This window comes from Ictidomys tridecemlineatus, chromosome 2, assembly GCF_052094955.1.
Source record: "Ictidomys tridecemlineatus isolate mIctTri1 chromosome 2, mIctTri1.hap1, whole genome shotgun sequence".
Lineage (NCBI taxonomy): Eukaryota > Metazoa > Chordata > Mammalia > Rodentia > Sciuridae > Ictidomys > Ictidomys tridecemlineatus.
In genome coordinates, this window is record NC_135478.1 from 49,084,453 (window position 1) to 49,104,067 (window position 19,615).

The 19,615-nt window shown below is 43.6% G+C and overlaps 2 protein-coding genes across 11 annotated transcripts in view; one reads left to right on the forward strand and one right to left on the reverse strand.

Annotated features, from left to right (window-relative positions):
- The window catches only part of Pxk (PX domain containing serine/threonine kinase like), a 75,157-nt gene extending 62,679 nt beyond the window's left edge, over positions 1-12,478 (forward strand). The window contains exons 17-19 of one of the 10 annotated variants that reach the window (XM_078038524.1): positions 2,033-2,095; positions 7,434-7,471; positions 11,229-11,408. In XM_078038524.1, coding sequence (XP_077894650.1) covers positions 2,033-2,095; positions 7,434-7,453 — 83 coding nt within the window. In that variant the 3' untranslated portion in view covers positions 7,454-7,471; positions 11,229-11,408. Of the gene's footprint in view, positions 1-2,032; positions 2,096-7,433; positions 7,472-11,228 lie in introns of all 10 variants that reach the window. The other 9 variants (XM_078038523.1, XM_078038526.1, XM_078038525.1 and 6 more) reach the window with 9 other exon arrangements.
- Positions 12,479-13,361: 883 nt separating this feature from the next.
- On the reverse strand, positions 13,362-19,035 carry Pdhb (pyruvate dehydrogenase E1 subunit beta). Its single transcript, XM_005317162.4, has 10 exons — positions 18,903-19,035; positions 18,761-18,814; positions 17,195-17,302; positions 17,041-17,103; positions 16,902-16,937; positions 16,488-16,773; positions 15,561-15,671; positions 15,023-15,114; positions 14,209-14,350; positions 13,362-13,899 (listed from the first exon to the last, which is right to left on the reverse strand). The coding sequence occupies exons 1-10, from the start codon at positions 18,942-18,944 to the stop codon at positions 13,754-13,756; spliced, it is 1,080 nt and encodes a 359-aa protein (XP_005317219.1). The 5' UTR covers positions 18,945-19,035; the 3' UTR covers positions 13,362-13,753.
- Positions 19,036-19,615: the final 580 nt, after the last annotated feature.

Genomic DNA, 19,615 nt, shown 5'->3' on the forward strand with positions numbered 1-19,615 from the left:
TGCTTCTTCATTGTCATTGGCTAATCAGCCACCTACACAGGAGCATTCGCCATGGAAGTAAAACAGACCCTACTTAAAATGCAAGGAATCCTGTCTTTCTGTAGAGGCTTCATTAACTGAAAGAACCCTTAATCCTGCCCTCTGCTCTGCACCCCACATGGTGGGAGGATGGGCTTCTCTGCATAGATTAAGGAAAGGACTCAGTGGTGTGTGGGGATGGCAAGAGCATCATTCCAGAAAGCCCAAGATGAGTCAAAGGGGTAGGCCTTGCCAGGTGCGGTGGTACACACCTGTAATGCCAGCTGCTCGGGAGGCTGAGGCTGAGTTCAAAGCCAGCCTCAGCAACTTAGCAAGGACCTAAGCAACTCAGTGAGACTCTGTCTCTAAATAAAATACAAAAGCAGCTGGAAAAAAAACTTACTAAAACAACACTTATCTTTCATTAATTCCCCCATGTATTTCTGAGTTACTTTCTCTTGGTGTGCCACCTCTACAAGTCGAAATTCCTTTCCTTTGTCTAGTCATTTCTCCACAATTTATTGCCCTTGGTTAAAATGGTATATAAATCCCTAAGTCTAAGGGCTTTATTGGGCTTATCATTTATTTTCTATGGAAACTCCATGCCACTTAAAAGTATTAACATCAAATAAAATTAATATGCTTTTTCCTGGGAGCGGGGGGAAGAGGGCTGGGGATGTGGTCCAGTGGTTGAGTGCCCTGGATTCAGTCCCCAGCACCAAAAAAAAGAAAATGGTGGAGGAAAGTGAGGATCTTTACAGGTCATGCCTCATTCTCCTGGGTGAAGTCAGCCAAGAGGATATCTGCCTGGGCTGGAGAAAAAACTGAGAGAAAAGTGAAGTAAGGGTTGTTGAGGGAAATGTACAGATTACCGGGAGACACTACTGGGACTCAAGTTCGGTCTTCTCTCGGTTAAAATCTGTCATCACTACAAACAGTCTGAAAGTAGCACACGTTGAATTTTACCTTCTGTGCAAGGCAAGCACTCTACCAACTGAACTCTATCCCCAGCCCAGAGTTTTACCTCCTATTTCAGTAGAAAGCTCATATTTTATAGGGAGCTAAAGGAATATTGCGAATAAGGGAAGCTAGAGGAAGGCATGGCTTAATTAGGATGTCTCTTAGTGTCCATGAGGGAGGGGATTGAGTTGAGAGTGTGGTCATGGCTGTGAGCTTAACCACAACAGCAAAAGGTGACGGCCCTCCTTTTTGAGGTGTATGCCCATCAGCCCTGGAGGCTCTTGGTTAGGAACTCCATGTGCAAGGAGGGTGGGGCTTCTTGTCTTTATAGAAGAGGCTTATGTAGGAACTGCCATCTGCTTCTAGGGCTGCGTCCCTGTCCATCCAGTGCGATTATTTTCTAGGGATGTCTAAGCTACAGGGAGATGCTGAGAACTTGGGAGTGTTTGAAATATAACAAGGCTACTAGACCCAGGAAAAGCATGCAATGTGTGGAATTTTGCACATTGTTTTACTGTAAATACTGTTTTACTGTATTTACTGAGTGTCATGTAAGAAAAAACATGGAAAATCCACAGGCTGCAGGCTGGACCCTGTCTAATTGATCGTACCTGCTCAGAACTGTACCTTTCTGTAGAAAGCAATGCTGGGTGGATTCTGTGAGGAGCTCATGTTTTCCTTGGAGAAGCTCCCATCAGGCTCTGTTCCCTGTATTGCTCTGACCACTGTCATTTGTCATTACCCAGAGATGAGGTTGGGTCCGGAAGAGAAGTTATTGCCAACATCCAAAGCTGTTTTGATTAAACAAAGTTGGTTTTAAACTAGTCAAGCGGCTGGGGGCAGTGGGACTCAACAGGCCTTTGGGGACCTGGGGAAGAAAGCAGACCTTGGACTGGGATGAAAGTCTGTTGCTCTTGAGTCCAGTTTGTGAATTTTCTGTCCTTTATCACATTGTTCTACAAGGCCCACAAGGCAGTGATGGGTTTCTGCTTGTTCCAAATTCCAAATGTCTGTTTTTGGTCCCCCATGAGGGTTTTCCTGTGTTTTATCTTAGCAGGATCTGGGGCCAGCTCACCTCTCACATCCCCATCATCGCCGACTCCACCCTCTACAGCAGGTCAGTAATGGGGTAAGGTCATGTGACTCCCTCCTGTCCACCCGTGGGAGAAGCGGGCTCTTTCTCTGGTGCCTTGGCCCAGGCATTTCAGTGTTAGGTAGCACTGCCTTCTCCTGGGAAGACCAGTGGGAATGCAGATTAGCTGTGTCTTCCAGGAGAGCTCAGGTTTCCATTTCCAAGCTTGAGTTCATAGGGAATGGACTGGTTTCGGGGCCACTTACCACTCTGGCTCAAGCTTGCTCTCTTGGCTATAAAGCCTCACAAAAGGATCCTTGGGTCAGAGTTTGTCTTGGGACAAAACAAATGCATTACTGCCCAGGGCCCTGTCCTACTGGAGCTTTCTCCTTAGGGAGCCCATTCATGATCTGAGTTTTGTGTCAGAGCAGAAATGGTGAGCTGTCTAGGTGAGGTGCGAAATCCCACCACTGTCTTCTGGTTTCCAGATAACTACTTGCACTCTATTCTACTCTGTAATGCATTTAATTATTCTGATGTTTCTTTATCATTAGTCTTTGTTTCACCTATGTGAATTAAATCAGATACTGTGAATTTTATTTGAAAATTTTAAAAAGAATTTAGCTTGGGGGCTGGGGTTGTGGCTCAGTGGTAGAACGCTTGCCTAGCATGTGTGAGGCACTGGGTTTGATCCTCAGCACCACATAAAGATAAATAAATAAAATAAAGGTCCATCTACAACTAAAAAAAAAAAAAAAAAAAGAGAGAGAGAGAGAGAGTTTTAGCTTGGGAGCTTACTTATAGAACTCTGATTCTGCAGAATGGTCTCATAATACTTTCTTGGCTTTCTTCCCTTTGAACAAAGATCTTTCTAAGCATTTTGCCAGCCCAGTGGAAACACTCTGGAGCAGCATATATCCTTTCACTTCTTAAATGAACCAGCTGTTCTAGATGTCTGAGGAGCTGCCTCTTCACTCAGAGCTCATCAACAATTCTTGGAAAGGTTCCTACAACTTTCTGAAAGAAGGTTGATACAGGAGTTGACAATACCACATTCATTACTGTTTAGGGTAGTATCCGGGAGCTACCAAGAGCATTTTCCGGTTGTTCTCAAATACTTCTTCCTGACCCTCCTGAGGAAATGACAACAAGCAAATGCAAGGGAGCTAATTTGAATCCCCTGCTTCAGGCTGGTGTGCCTTCCTGATGGCTAAGAGTAGTTACCAGAGGCTTATGTAGAATGTTCTGGGCCAGGACTTTTCTTGAGGAATGAAGAACCTGGCTCATGGCAGGATATTCTTGTCTTTGTCTTTGTCAGCAGATTTTTTTTAAAGAAACTCCCAAATACTGATCCAGGTTGATATGTCTTTTATGAGGTGATCTGTTTAGGTTGATCACAGACTTCTGGAGATTCGCTGTCCAGACCACATTGTTGAGCCAATTTCTAAAAGTTAGAGTATTAATTTTATACCACTTGGACATATTAAGAACATTAACTTGGAGATTCTATGAGCTCTCCTTTAACAAGCGAGGTGTCTCTTTACTGCACAGAGCACCTCACCATGTGTGTTAGATGTGTCTGGACAGTTCATCGCTAATTCTCATCTTTAAATGACGTAGAAAATGTGCAATTTGTTTGGATTGCGGGGAAGAAGTCTCTAATTTACCTCTGCTTTACATGGGAGCTATTTAACACAGTAGTATGTTTGCATGAGATGAGGTAACTTAGAATGTGAGAAGAAAAAGGGGAATCTTTTGTAATTAGAGTTAGTACTGGGAAAACTTCCTCTTAGGTGAGTAGAAATTGGCAGGAGGCAATACTGTGAATTTGACAGTACCTACTCTGAAGGGGAATCTTGAGGATTTAGAGGGAATTTTGAGGTCTAAGCACAATAACTGACAGAGATGGGAAGTCCCCAACAAGTAGGGACTCCTATCCTTTAGGGTTGATCAAATTATTGATGTCACCCCAAATACAATACTCTGACCTCTGCTGGGCATTTCTTGTAATACATCTCATAAAAAATAATATTTAGCATTTGCCTAGCAACCTAGCATTGCAGGCCCCAAATGGGGTTCCTACAGGGAGCTTCTTCATTCAAGATGCATTGTAGGGAGCGTGTGATTTCCAGGGGCTGTGTGTGGCCCTGTGTGACCCAGACAGGCAGACAAGGTCCCAGCCTTCATGGAGTCACCTTTTCAGCATCTCAGAAGCTCTAGTTCAGGCAGATGCGTTCCTCCATTCACTGTTAGTTAGTTACCAAGGCTGGAACCAGTCAGTTTCCACTGCTGGGTTTTAGTTACCTCCTCAGTAAATAGCAGAAAAGCAAAAGTTAGAAGAGACCATGTCACAGTTCCTTCTAATCTGCATACTCTAAACCCAGTGTGGACTCTGCCCTCTGGCACTTCACTCAGCAAGAGACCAACAGCAATAGGTCAGCTTAGGTGAGCTGAGCTGACAGCAGTGCTTCTCTTCTGGAAAGCCTCAGTTTTACGGGTACATTTAAGGTAGCTAAGTGTGACCTAATTTTTGGTTACTCTCTGATGGGGCAGATGTTTCTAAATGGAGGGGGCTATTCCCTTTTCTCTCTAGCTCCTGCCTTGGGATCTATTGAGTTCCTTAACAAATTGGTGGAGGAATATAATTTCCCTAAGGCTGGCAGTTCCATTGGGCAGGGTGACATTCTCTAATACTTTTACTATGATCCTATTTTTTTCAGTAAGAACATTCCTAACACTATTTTGTTCTTCTAAAGATTTTTTTTTCCCCTAGGAAGGTCAGTCTTTCAAGAACTTAAAAATTCTTTATCTTGACTGTGTCATGGTGAATGCCACCAACTAGTGTTTATTCTCTGTTTTCATAGAGCTGAGCGGGTTAAAAGTTCTCACTTTCACCCCACTTAGGGAGCAGAAAGTTCTGTTACTTTGATATAATTTTTTAAAATTTTATTTTAAGTAGATTAGTAAACGAGTGTTTTAGAAAACCTAAATAAGCAGGAGACCCTAAGCTGTTGTTTTTAATAATCTCACCTAACATATTTGGGGCACTTATTTTGTGTCAGGTACTATTCTAAATGATTAGTAACCATTGTTTCATTTATTCTCCATGAATATTTTCCAATGAGAGTTGACGCCAGTTGAGTTCCATTTTACAGAAAAAGAAACTGAGGCTATAGTAGGGCTGAGGCTGTAGTAGAGCTGAGAGAACTTGGCTAAGGTCAGACAGTAGGGAGTGTTAGGGTCAGGATTGGAGCTTGGTTCTACCTTTGTTCATTGCCCCACTGATTTATTGAGTGCCTGCTTTTTTCAGGGTGCACTGCTGGGCCTAGGCTGTTAAACACTTCTCAGCTTGTGTAGAAGGAACCCCAAGCCAGGCACAGTGGTACACACCTATAATCCAGCCACTCAGGAGGATAAGGCAGGAGGAGCCCAAGTTTGAGGCTAGTCTGGGCAACTTAGCAAGACCCTATATCAAAATAAAAAATAAAAAGGACTCAGTGGTAAAGCACTCCTGTGTGATTGATAAACAAATAAGAAAGAATCCTAAATATAGAATCAGGAAACCTGAAGTGAGTCCTGAGTCCTAGCTCTATCACTTGCCTGCTGTGATCTTGGGCAAAAAATTTCCACTCTTTGAAGCTATTTTTTTTTTTTTTAATACCAGGAATTGAACCAGGGGCACTTTACCACTAAGCCACATCACCAGCCCTTTTTAAAAAATATTTTATTTACAGACAGGGTCTCACTGAGTTGCTTAAGGCCTTGCTAAGTTGCTGAGGCTGGCTTTGAACTTGCGATCCTCCTGCCTCAACCTCCTGAACTATGGGATTATAGGTGTGTGCCACTGTGCCCGGTTGAAGCTGTCTTTTAAAAGAACTCCTGCACCTTACTAGGTAGATGCTGTACACAGCAAAGCTATAAGCAATGAAGTGCCATAAGCTAAGTGTCTGTCATCAGAGAATTTTAGCCCTTGTTGCTTACAGTTTAATTTTAAGCAATCATTTTGAGGAAGAAGATCTGACAGTTTGTAGAAAACCCAGTCTATAAGAATGAGTGGGGAAAAAGAGAAGTTTTGACTCCAGAGAGCTGGAGGTAGCAAAGCAGAGCCTCGTGGGCATGAAGAGTGATTAGGGGCTTAAAGAATGGGACAGAAAGTGAAGGACTAATAAGGAGGAAAAGAAGACTTAAGGCACAAAGAAAGAGATGAGTTTATTTAGAATGTTGAAGTTTCTAAAATTTACTTAATCAAATCAAAGCCTAAAACCTCATTGTAGACTCAAAATTGCTGTGTCTGGCCATAAGAATGGTCTGTCTGTCTCTCAGAAACCACACATACACAAAGGCGCACTCTCTGGGATGAGCAGGGCTGCCCTGCAACCAAACTCTGAAGCACGTGTTGACTCTGTTCTTCTGCCCACTGCTGCCACCTGCTGTGGCCATTCTCAGCTCTCTTCCTCCTCTTGCAAGTCCAGTTCCTAGTATATGACCTCCTCCTTAGAGTACTCTCCTAGAATGGAGAGGAGAGGTGGGCAGGTGTTCCCAGCATCCTTTGTGTCTTCCAGACCATCCTGGTGTGAGTGGTCAGTCTGCATCACCCAGGGGGTACTAGTTCCTGGTCCACCTCCAGGGAGGGGATTTTTCCTCCAGGCAGTGTATGGAATTTGTTCCTTAGGAACTCTGGGATTCCCTCTCTGGGAAACCATTATCCCTCACATTAAACTGGAAACTTATAAGTTGAAAAGAAGACAAGAAAAATATTTGCCTTTCTTCTTCCTTTCCTCCCTTCCCTCTTTCCTTCCTTTCTTGCCTTACTCATGCTTTACCAGGGGAAGGTGACCCTTATCTCTGCCTGGGAGGCCTCCCGCCCAGGCGATCCACCTTGAACCTGCCCTATGCTTTTTCTCTTCCCAACTTCAGAAAGTCTATATTTTAGACATTTCAAGTCTTGCTTGCAAAAAAATAAAATAAAAAAGTGGCGAGTTTTCCTTTCTTCTCCTCGATCCTTGTTTGGAAATAGAATGAAGTCCACTGCTAATGCTCTTCAGGACCGGGAATCTCCCTGGCTCTTTTGAAGTGAGCACTGTGCTTATAAAGAAATAAAAATAGCACCTAACTGGCTCAGGAGAGAAAGACTCTGAAGAGGAAAGTGACTCATTGATTGCTCTATTACTAGATTTCCCATGTCCTAAAAGGGTCACAATCAGGTTTAAAAACCAGGGCATTTTGTGGTTAATTTGAGTATCTCCTAGTTTTGCAGTGAGATTAATTAGCATGTGATTCAGACTGTCTGATTTTACTGTCTGTTACTGTTTGATTAAATGACACTAAAACCTGAATAATGACTTGTGTCCTCTCTCTCTTTCTTTCTCTTTGCTGTTTTCAGTAGAGCATGCGCCATTTTGAACGTGAATTTTCGGTAAAGTAAGCTATGCTAATTTCTCTAACTTTAAAGATGCTCTGTTTCTGTATGTGACTAGAACCCAAAGTGTCTAGATCACTAAGGTGATGAGCACATGGGAGAGCAGATTTGAGACTGTGTCCTTATGGAACATTTCAATGAAATACAGCATCTTTAAAAAGCACCCAAATGACTTCATCTATATTCATTTCATTTCCATCACGACCTTCAAAAATCTTCATTTTCACTCTGATTTTTGTTATAAAATACAGCTCTAAAACCTGCTAATTGACTGCATGGCATTTTGATGTATTTTAATTTTGGAAACCATGACTCCCAAAGTCCTGTTGTTACAGAAATATTGGTCCCTTCTCATTCTGATCTAGAGGAAAAGGTGTTAGGAAAAGGCTGTAGGGTTTTGGGGTTCCAGGGAGACAGCTTACTGGCTTGCGTAACTGATGATGGTCGGGAACAGTTCTTTTTAAAGCATCCTTAAAAATTCTCTAGTCGGGACCTGGGAATAGCCTCCTTCTTTGCCTGAGGTCAAAGTGAAGATAGTTCCCAAGACCTGGGGACCAGGGGTTGGGGCTCTCCACTCTCTCCTGAGAGTGGTAGGTAGTCTGGTAAGGCTCTAGTGTGGTCTGGTGGCCACTTGGCCTCCCACCTATGTGTGTGGACCAGAAAGGAACTCAGCCACAGAGACCTGTAAATTACCCTCTGCTAAAATTGGCCTGAGGACAGAGGATTTAGGTGTCCTTTTCATGAGGCTGTCTAGGGTATTTCTGGAATGGCATTCCTCCCTACGTCTCACCTACTTTCTTGGGGCAGCAGCCTGTACTTTCCTCTACTGGACGGCCAGGTTCCCATTGAGTTTGGTGGAGAGGATTTCAGGAAGGGTAGAGTAGCTGGTCTTGGAGATTTTTTCTAAGAGAAAGGGAGCTGGGAGAGATCAGGACTGACTGTCTCCCTTCCTAGATGCATAACGTGAGGCCAGCCTACTCTGTCGCCTGGGGAAAGGACTATCTGGGACCTTTTGCAGGAGGAGCTTTTGCATTTGAGACATGGAGCACACATCAGGCAGTTGTTCCTAGGTTTGTCACAGGCCTCATAGCTCCTGAACTCCATCCACACCTCATCCCTGCCATTGTTACCAGTGTATTGTAGCTTAAGTCCCAACAGACCTTTAAAGGAAGCTTGTGACCTTAAAAAAGCAAGAAGAAAAGTTCCAGGGACAATAGATGAAACTTGTCAAGACTCAATCCCTGGAATGCGATTTGCCTCCTTCTGTTTTGACCTTTGACTCCTAGGCCTCCCCTCCCCTTGCAGAGGGGGTTCTGAGCTGGTAATGTGGGCTCTGGCCTTCCATGAATGTGAGTGTATACATCAAGACCTGCCATAGTTCCTGCAGGCCTAGTGAGGAAGAGTGGCCCTTTGGTGCCGGTCTGACCCTCTGTGAGCAGACATCAGGGTGGGTGGGCAGCTCTCCTTTCACACAGCCCTTAGCATCCTTGCTACAGGCACAGATCACCCCATAGCACTTTCGACAGTCTGTTTATTTCCAATATCTACCTTTTCAAAGTGATCAAAATTGCAAGTTTCAGCCTTTCCTGGGAAAGTGAAGATATATTTACTGAACTCCCCCCACAACTCCCAAACTCTGGTGGTAATTTACACTCTTAATGTCAATGCTGGACAAAGAGGCCAAAGTCAAGGGTTGGCTTCCTGTGAGGTCAGGCATTTCTGTTCTGTGCCAAGATGGCCAGCCATACCTGTAAGCCCATTCCCCAAGTCCTGTCTCTAGCCCCCCAGAATCCTGGGCTTCAGGAATAACCAGTCTCTGGGTGGCCAGTTCTGGGCTGCCAGACTCTGTCTTCTCATTCTTAACCCTGCAGTGATTCTTCTGCCAGGGGTCAGAGCACAAAGCTGAAAGGAAGAAACCCTGGAGTCCTCTCTTCTGGCCACTGGGTGAGAGTGTCTGGTAGGGGGCATTGGCACCTAAGCGGGCAGGGTTCCCTTCTCCTGGCATTTCACTGGTCACGTCCAGGAGTCCACTTCAGAGGAACACTTCCATCACATGCTCATTCCACCTGGGTTTTCTCACCTCAACATTCACTTCAGGTTTAAAGCCCTTTTTATAACCCTGTGACATAAAGTCAGGAACATCTTCCCACAATCAACGCCAGCACAGAACATAATTGCCCTTCATGCATTAGTTGTTATCCAATAGATCAATGAAAGTACATTTTGTTCATCTGTCTGTATTTAATCTTTATTTGTATTGATCATTGAGAATCCCAAGGCTGCAGAGCATGGGTGTATGTATTTGTGTCATTCTTCAATTTTAACTGTCTTAGGTTGGGGTAAAAGATATAAAGGAAGGTAAGTGGTTTTCTATGAATTACAAGATTTCAGCTGTTGCCTGTCACAGTTGGTGGGAAGGATATACTTACTTGAATATTTTCTGGGTCACCCCAAGCCATTCATCCATACAGGTGTCTTTCCTGTTCTCACTATAGATCACCACAGTGTGGGGAGCCACCCCGCAGAATGTCTCCCTGCTGTATCCCTAGCAGGGGTAGAGGACAGGGCAGCAATAAATAGTAGAGTTCCAGGGAGACACAGGTTCACAAGACATAAACCCACTAACCCTGTGCATAGGAAAGTTCTGTAAGGTAGTGCTATTTCTGTATTTAGTATTTATTTTGTCCCGAGAGAACAATTCACTCATTGATTCAAAAATATGAAATTCAAGTTGCAAATATCCATGTGCCTTAGAGGTGGGCATGTTTTAGATACCTGTCTAGCTTCCCCTCCTTGCCAAGTAGAGCTCAGCATTCCAGCCCCTCCTGATACGCCAGCAGAGATGCATGTCTGGTACAGTTCCATTCAGTTCCTTAGTTGGACTACCGTGGAAAGAACAGCACTTGACAAGAGACTTCTCCCTGAGAATGTCATTGCCAAGGAGAGACCCCTTTAAGTGCTTGCTTTACACTGCTCACAATCATTAGCGTTTTATATTTCTTTAACCCAACCCAGTAAATGACTCTTCAAGACAGACTCCTTTGGGGAATGCATAACCCAGCAGGTGCTGGTTCCTTGCTGAGAATCCTCAGTGGTTTATCATTTTATTTTAAATCACATCCTTCAAAATATTGCACATGTTAGAGCCACTGAACTAGTCATCCCTTTGAGTAATTGGCATTCAGGTAGCTCAGTGCTGTGCAGAAAGATGTCTGCATCACACATCTAGCTCAGAATGGGTGGGGCTGCCCGTACCTGGCTAAAGTGGATGATAGAACTCTTCTTTTGGTACTTAAATTTGGAAAATGAGATCAGCACCTTATTTATGTAGACAAAGGATCACTGTAGCCTGGCATGGTGGCCAATGCCCGTCATCCCAGCAACTCAGTAGGGCTGAGGCAGATTGAAAGTCTGAGGCCAGCCTTGGCAATTTAGTGAGACCCTCAGCAACATCAAGACCCAGTCTCAAATTTAAAAGAAGGAAAAAAGAATGTCATTGTGATTGTTGCCATGTAATCTGTGATATTTGTTCCAACAGTCTTTTCATCTGATATTTGAGGCAAATGACAATCTTAATTCCCCTTTGATGCTTCAGCTTTTCTGTTCAGTGTTTTAGAGAGTGGTACAGTACTGGGTCTCTTGATCCCGCTGAGGAGAATATTTGCAATCTCCCCTCAGTCCTTTCCACCCAGGTCTGAGCAGCAGCAGTGCCCAGGGCTGGGGGAGAGGTGCATACTGACTGTCCCCTTACCTCCACAGGGCTATCTGCATTACCTCCACCTCCTCCGCCTCCACCTCCACCGCCAGCAGCTCCCTTGCCTCCTGCGAGCACAGAGATGCCTGCGCAGCTCTCATCCCAGGCTGTGAATGGTGTGAGCCGAGGGGCCTTGCTCAGCTCCATCCAGAATTTCCAGAAGGGAACTTTGAGAAAAACCGAAACCTGTGACCACAGTGCTCCTAAGATTGGCTGAAGCTTCCTGTTTACACTGAGGGAAGAATTCATGTCTGCCCCTCTCCTACCCACTAAAGACCCTTCTTCCTGGATGAGCCCTTGAGGAATCAGTTCAGCCGTGCACTGTTCTGCAGATGCTCGGCTAAGAGGCCTGTAAGGAGGGAGCCGTCCTCCAAATAGAATAAAGTGGAGCTGGCGTTGCTGCCTTAAGAAATGTGTTGTTCCTTTGTCAGCATTGTGAAGGAGTCTGGTCATCTGCTAATGGACATCTTTTGGGGGCAGCCACATATTGGAATCAATATTTTCACCATTTAAAGGAAATAGACAGAGACAGAAGCAATGACAATGTTCTGTCACCATAGTGAATGGCCTTTCTGTTGCAATCCCTCCTACCCCTCTCATAGCTTATTTTTTCTGAAGCATTGTCACATTATTTCTTAGCTAATTCCCATTTCTGCTACTTTTATTTCTCCTCAGACATTAATACTGTGGCCCAAAGCACAGTTATATTGCCGAGTCAGAGAAGCCACTGAGTTCTTCATTTTTTTCTTCCCTCACATAAAATGGGGGAGTTCCTAACAGTCTCAGGCTCCACCAGGAATCCCATTTTGGCTATAGAACTTGGGGCTGTGAGAACAACTACTCTGTGGACTCCTAGTTCATTTTAGTTATAATGTGCTGAAACAGATACAAAAAAGCTCTTGCCAGTTAGTTAGAGGATCTGCGTAGACCTCAACAACAAAGTCATCTGGGTGATCGTTATTACAACACAAGCAAATTTGGCATCTATATAAATCAATTCTGATTTCTGAAAGACTTATTGAATATATCATCTTTTTTAATGATACTCATTTATTAGAAATCTTTTATCCTGATTTGCTTAAACCTTTAAATAAATTGCACTTTAAAGGATTATAAATAATCCATTTTAAAATTCAAGTACACACATCAGTGTTGGTTACTATGCAGAGAGAATGTCATTGTGTATAGTTTCATGTAATCTGTGATAAATGTTCAGCTGTATTTTTTATTAAAATAAACCATGTCAAGAAAAACATGTTGTCTGGAGCTTGGCTACATGTTTCAAATGAGAACTTTTTACAGCATCTTTTGTAAACATAAAGCTTACATTAACACAGTATATCTAAAGTTTCCTTCCTACCTATCCTGCCTTTATTCTTTTGAAAAGGAACCTGTTAGAATCAGGTATTTGAAGAGTGTGTGGACAAGATCCCATTCCAAGTGTGATGTAGTCTAGGTGATCTGTTCCTGATGGTAGCTGTGGGCCTTCTAAAGTCAGCTTTGTTGTTTTACATAAAGTTTTAGATATATTGAATAAAAACAAGCAATGAGGAGCTGGGCCGGAGCTCAGTGGCAGAGCTTCTAGTATGCACAGGGCTCAGAGTTTGATCCCCAGCACCAGAAGAACACCACTGCCAAAAATGAAAATGATTTTGTACACCAGCTTTGTTTCCATTTGGCATCAATTTATTTTCTTTTTTGCAGTACTAGGAATTGACACCAGGGACACTCTTACATATGAGCTATATATCCAGTTTTTAAATTGAGACATTAAATTGCCCGGGCTAGCCTTGAAATTGTAATCTTCCTGCCCCAGCCTCCTGAGTAGCTGGGATTACAAGCATGTGCCACCACAAGAGGCAGCATTGGGTTTTTTTGCTGTTTTGGGTATTGTGGGTGGAACCCAGGGGCCCTTTACCACTGAGTTACATCCCTGGCCCTTTTTTATTTATTTTTAATTTTCAGACATGATCTCACAAAGTTGCTTAAGGTTCAAGCTGCTGAGGCTGGTCTCAAACTTGCTATCCTGATTCTGCCTCCTGGGTTGCTGGGATTATAGGCAATGCAATATGCCTGGCTAATTTCGTAAAGAATTTTGAAATTTCCACCCACATTGATCATTTCATGAATATAAAAAATATAATCAGGAATTACTTTATTCCTTATCAAAACAATCAAACAGTAAATGTAGATTATACACTTTATTTATACATATAAGTTATCTTTTTTGGATATAACTTTCATCAGTACTATGCCACACTCATACCTTGTCCTTCTAGCAAAAGAGGTAAAATTTTACATTAATGCATTCAAAGAACAGGACAACCGTAACAGACAGTGAAAGCATGGAGTCTAGGGCAGAAGAGTGGCGTCTTCCCCACTCAGACACATTCAAACATCCCACCAGTACAAAACACCTGTTGCTGCCTTAGAGAGAACTTTTTGAATTGTAAGGTCTTACAGTACAATCCATGTGAAGTCCCAGCAAGTATTTTAAGTAAATTTCAGTGACTTGATATTCATGTACAAACTAGATATTTAATGTTTTCTTTATGGCAAATATGATGTCCTTGACCTGAGGTACAGAGTTGTCTTCTAGAATCTTTGCATAAGGCATAGGGACGTCAGCACCAGTGACTCGAACAGCAGGAGCATCCAGGAAATTGAATGCAGGGCCTAGGAGAGAAGGCAGGCTTTCCTGAAGAGAGAGGCGACAGAAGCCAGCTGACTACCACCCACTTTAACACAGAGATGTGGTTACCCAGGAAAAGAAAACATAGGTGAAGAATTTCTAGTTGTGGGGAACTGTTTCTGGCTTTGCTTTTAAAAACACTTACCCAAAGGAAAAAATGCCAAAATGACAAATTGAATCACCAAGTCTTTTGGCCATCCCTAGTTTTTTGTTCTTTCTTTATCCCGTACCAATTAAGGCTTTAATTTTATTATAGCTTGACTAACATTCTAGAACCAGTTTCTCTAAAATACCTTCCATGATCCTGGCACAAATTTCAGCTCCTACTCCAAATTGTGGCCAGCCTCCTTCCACAGTTATGAGATGATTTGTCTTCATGACACTGGCTTCTATGGTGTCAATGTCCATTGGTCTGATGGTACGCATATTTATCACCTAAACAGACAGTATAACAAATATGCTTTATGGAAGCACTGCAGCACAAAGATAGCCTGGACCCTATAATACCACTTCCTTTTTTTGTTTCTTGTTAATGAATTTACAAAATGTAAAAGGAAAATTGTAATTAAAGCAAAAATCTCTTCTCTCTGCAGCTCTGTCCACATATAGAATTCATTTGTCCTCCTCAGCTCTAACTTCTATCTTGGCAAAATAAATAATAGCCAACTTGCACTGAGAGCTTAGCATGCAACAGGCCCTACACTCAGTGTAATGCTCACAGCCATCCCATGATGGAGTAGTATTTACATTATCCTCATTTTATAGCTGATGATAAGTGGAGTATGTATCTTGCCCAAGTGCAAATAGTAAGCACAGGTCCTACAGAGAAAGTTAGAATCATTAACTTCTGAGTTTGTGCCTAAGCCCAGTCCCAAAGGCTAAGTCTTGAGAAAGCAAGTACTATTTTAAAAGATCTAGATCCTGAGTGGTAAAAAGCTAAGTTATGTGATAAGCAAGCTGGTTCTTAGCTCTAAGGAGAGACAGAACTAAGTGGCAAAGCAAGATTTTACAACCAACTAACCTATTACAGAACTCAAACTCCCATTTCTAGGTCTTATATTTAAAGAGGCTTTCTGATTTCTTAAGAGCAAATGAATGTCCACTCACCTCACATTCAATTCCCTCTTTAGATAGCACTGTAGCAGCTTCTAAGCAGTGGCCCACAGGTCTGGAGTGGGAAACCACCGTTATATGTGTCCCTGAAACAGAATGGTCACAGGTCAGAGGTCAGGTTGAGAATAAAGATGCGGTACCAGTCTGCAGTCAGCTGTGGCTCTTGTTCATCTGTCAAGTCCTCAATTTCATTCCAGTGAGCCAAGGAATGTGGCCGCATTCCTAAAAATGAAATACATACCTACTGGACTGAGATTTGAGAAACATAACTGTATGAAAAATCAGGCATCACACATCATACCTTTCCCCCCCTTTGTGGTATTGGAGAATGAACCCAGGGCCTTGTGTGGGCTAGGCAAGTGCTCCACGACCAAGCTACATCTCCAGCTCCACACATTCTTAACCTAAGCTCACCTTGATTTTTTTAATCAAAATACATGGCAATACCTTCTAGACTTCATTTGACTTAAAAAAAATAAGAGGGGCTGGATTAAAAATAATGTTTAAATGTATACTAAATGCATAGTCTTACCTTGCCTTTCTACTTTGGCTTTTCCGATAGGAATCAGAAAATCTTTTGATTGAGCTTCTGTAGGAAATTCAAAAGGAACTCCGTACATCAATTCATTCTCTAGTACCACCACTGCAAAATATAAATATTTAAGCAAAAATTAACTAACTACATAATGACTAAAAATGCATGGACAACATCATTTATCATGTGAAAAGTTTCACTGTTTATTAGGAAGCCTTGTTTCTATTATGTCCAATAACTTACAGATGGTCTATGTCGTTAGTTGTAGTTTGGTCAATATAATTTTTTTTTTTTTAAAGAGAGAGAGAGAATATGAGAATTTTTTAATATTTATTTTTTAGTTTTCGGCAGACACAATTTGTTTGTATGTGGTGCTGAGGATCGAACCTAGGCCGCATGCATGCCAGGCGAGCGCTACCGCTTGAGCCACATCCCCAGCCCCATGGTCAATATAATTTTATCTGTTGCGGTTAAGACAGTGTTGTGGAGTGTGCAGTAAATGTCATCTTTACCTAACTGCTCCCATTTTAGTTGGAACTAAAAAAACAACCACATTCTTTACTATCTTTACCATATCTATTATCTATAAATCATTAGTATTTGATATGATATATCTAATCCTAAGTAGAGGCCTTTAATGACTCCTTCGATGCAAGGAGTTTTTAGTTTTTTTCACACTGGGGAATTAACCCAAGGGTACCTCACCACTATATCCCAACCTTTTCAAAATTTTTTTTTTTTATCTTGAGAAAGAGGCTCACTAAGTTGCTTAAAGCTATACTATGTCTCTGAGGCTAGCCTGCAAATTGCAATCCTCCTGCTTCAGCCTCCCAAGTCGTTAGGATTTCAGGTGTGTGCCACTGTCCCCAGCTTTCATTTTCTTTTTTTAAAGTTTAAAAGAGACACAGGGGTCACTCTGCTGACCTGGATTGTTATCTCGAATGGCTGATTTGATGAGTCCTTTCGCATCTTCTGAATTCCAGGGGCTGACCACCTTTAAGCCTGGGCAGTGCCCATACCACGCAGCAAAGCACTGTGAGTGCTGGGCAGCTACACCTGCTGAGGCACCATTGGGCCCCCTGAAGACTATGGGCACACACTGGAGGCCCCCTGACATATAGTAGGTCTTGGCAGCTGAATTTATAACCTGGTCAATGGCTTGCATGGAGAAATTAAAGGTCATAAATTCACAAATGGGTCGCAAACCAGCCTGTCAAATCAAAAACATTGATGTTAAAAAAGAATAGAAACAGCAATGAAGAGTGGCAAACAACCTCTCCCTTCCTCCAACATGCAATGTTTTTAAAAGACGTCTCTTTGGATAAGCTTATTACATACCATAGCTGCACCGACAGCAATTCCAGCAAAGCCCATCTGTAAAGTAAAACACAAGCCTAAGACAAAGATCTAAAAAATCAGGATTGCAAACACTGATAAATATGCTCTTCAAAGATCAACTTCCTACAGGAGGGCTTACCTCAGATATGGGAGTATCTATAATCCTTTTGTCTCCATATTTCTTCCACAGGCCTCGGCTAACCTACAATTAAGAGATGAACCCATTATTTTTAAGCACATGTTGGGGTGAAGGGTCACTTCAGTTCTGAATAACTTTCACTGATTTTGGTTACCTTGTATGCCCCGTCATACTGGGCAACTTCTTCCCCAAGAAGAAATACCTTCTCATCTCTTTCCAGTTCCTCATCCATACCTTGATTGATAGCATCTCGAACTGTCATCTGTCACAGGAATAGAAAAATTATCAATATACTAGAGGATTATTTAAAATACCATTGAGATTCTCTTCCTTTACACTTACCTAGGCTGTACACAATACGAAACATAAAATTAAAACAGGCTTCTCCTTAAAAGTTCCAAGAATTCTTAAATAAGTTATATTGTTATCTTAAACTGGATATGTCCGTTATAAGCTTACTGAACTTTTTTTTTTTTTTTTTTTTGGCGGTACACCCAGGGGTGCTCTATCAGTAAGCTATATCACCAGCCCTTTTATGTTTTGAGACAGGGTCTTGTTAAGTTGCCCAGGCTGGCCTCAAACTTGTGATCCTCCTGCCTCAGTTTCTTGAGTGGCTGAGATTACAGGTGTATGACACTATGCCCAGACTTAATACTTTTCTTGATGTACATGTTGTTTGCAGGCTACCCTAGCTCACAGGCATATGCTGGGTTGTTTTGTTACCACAGTTAAGAGGGTAAGGGGCAGAGAAAATCAGGGAAGCTTAACTAAGGCTAAGTATTGAGCACTCACTAGGTGCCAGGCACTGCCAAACACTTTGAATTGAGGGTATATAAGGTGTTATTTTAAATCAAAGCATGGCAGAAACATCTAGTAAAGAAAAAAAGGGGGTGGTGGTGAATATTATCATACACTCTAGCAATTCTGCTGTTAGGTACATACCCTAAAGAACTGAAAGGAAGACTCAAATATATACCTGCACAACAACATTCATAGCAGCATTACTCACAAATCCAAAAGGTGGAAACTCAAATGCCCATCTTTGCATAAATGAATGAAATAGGTGTATACACACAATAGGTACTATTCAGACTGTGTAAGGAAACACATTCTGTTGAATCCTACAACAGGTATTAACCCTGAAGATACTGTGCTAAGAGAAATAAGCTGGGCGCAAAAAGGTCAAACGAATTTCACTTACGTGAGGTTCTAAAAGAGGCAAACTCATAGAGTACAAGAGGTTACAAGGGGAGTGGGCGGTAAGGTATTATTGGGAAGTGGATAGTGTTTCTAAAATGGAGGATGAAAAAAAAGTTCTGGAAATGTATGGTGGTGATGGTTGCGTATGGTGAATGTACTTGATGCCACTCAATAATCACTTTGAAGGAGTAAATGTTAAGCATATTTTGCCACATGAAAAAGAAAAAAAAAAGAAAGATGGGGGTGCGGTTGATAGAGGAAGCCACTAGTTTTCTTCGATGGCTCATCTGATCCCAACCAGCCTCGCGGGGCGACAAGCCAGTGTGATTAGTGCCCGGCGGCGATAGAGGCAGCAGGAGCCCCACGCAGGATGAGTCCGTCCGCGGCCCCCAGAGCCTGCGAAGGCCACTTATTTCTGAGACGCGGACCAGCTAGGGCGCAGGCGCGACCCCGGCGTCTCCAGACCCGGTGCCAGGACAAGGATTCCCTCCAGGCCCAGCGGAGCTCCCGCACGAGTTACCTGCAGGGCGGCCGGCGTGGTCCGATGAAAGCGCCTCCTCAGCAGCCCGGAGACCTGGGGCGGGGGAGAGAAGGACACTCAGAGAGATCGCCGGGTGGGCATGGGTCGCGCAGGGTCGCGGGGGCCGCGCGCTGCTTCCTACCTGCTGAAGGGGTCTCCGCACCAGCCCCGATACCGCCGCCATCTTGACCGTGTCCTCTAGCCGTCGCCTAATGACAACACAGCGGGGACGCAGTTGAGGTAGGCCACGCCCCCCGCCGGCGCGGCCAATGGCAGGGCGCGGCGCCTGCGTAGCCCGCCCCTCCGCCCACCGGCCGCGGGGCCGAGCGCCCGGCGGGGGTGGAGTAGGATGCGGTGTCTTCCCTCTGCGGCCGGCTCAACTTTTATCCGCCCCGGCGGCCGCGCACACGCGGGGTGCACGCAGGGCACACGCCTCTGACTGCTGGTGCTTGAGCAGACTGGGAGTCACCCTATGGGAGTGCAATGGCGTGAGGCTGGAGGGATTTTAAGAGGCCGCCCCTCTGCGGGTGCTGGAATCCTTTGGGCACCAAGTAGTGCTTGCACACACACTAGTGATGGGGGACTTAAGGCTGGAGAGTGAGCCTGGACTCTGGGCAGCGCGGTTTGTTCTTTTTGGGGGGGCGGAGAGTACTAGGAATTGAACCCAGGGGCACTCGAACACTGATCCACATCCCCAGCCCTGTTTTGTATTTTATTTAGAGACAAGGACTCACTGAGTTGCTTAGGGCCTCGATGTTGCTGAGGCTGGCTTTGAATTCGCCATCCTCCTGTCTCAGCCTCCCGAGCAGCTAGGATTTGAGGCGTGCACCCCCGCGACCGGCCACCAATCTTGAC

Bases quoted from the DNA above. Each gene is read 5' to 3' on its own strand.
- Pdhb (XM_005317162.4), bottom strand. From the start codon at position 18,944: ATGGCGGCGGTATCGGGGCTGGTGCGGAGACCCCTTCAGCAG. The intron at 17,104-17,194 runs GTAACCAAAATC...TCTTAATTGTAG, and splicing joins AGTATGACGGGGCATACAAG to GTTAGCCGAGGCCTGTGGAA. The intron at 16,938-17,040 runs GTAAGCCCTCCT...TTTACTTTACAG, and splicing joins TAGATACTCCCATATCTGAG to ATGGGCTTTGCTGGAATTGC.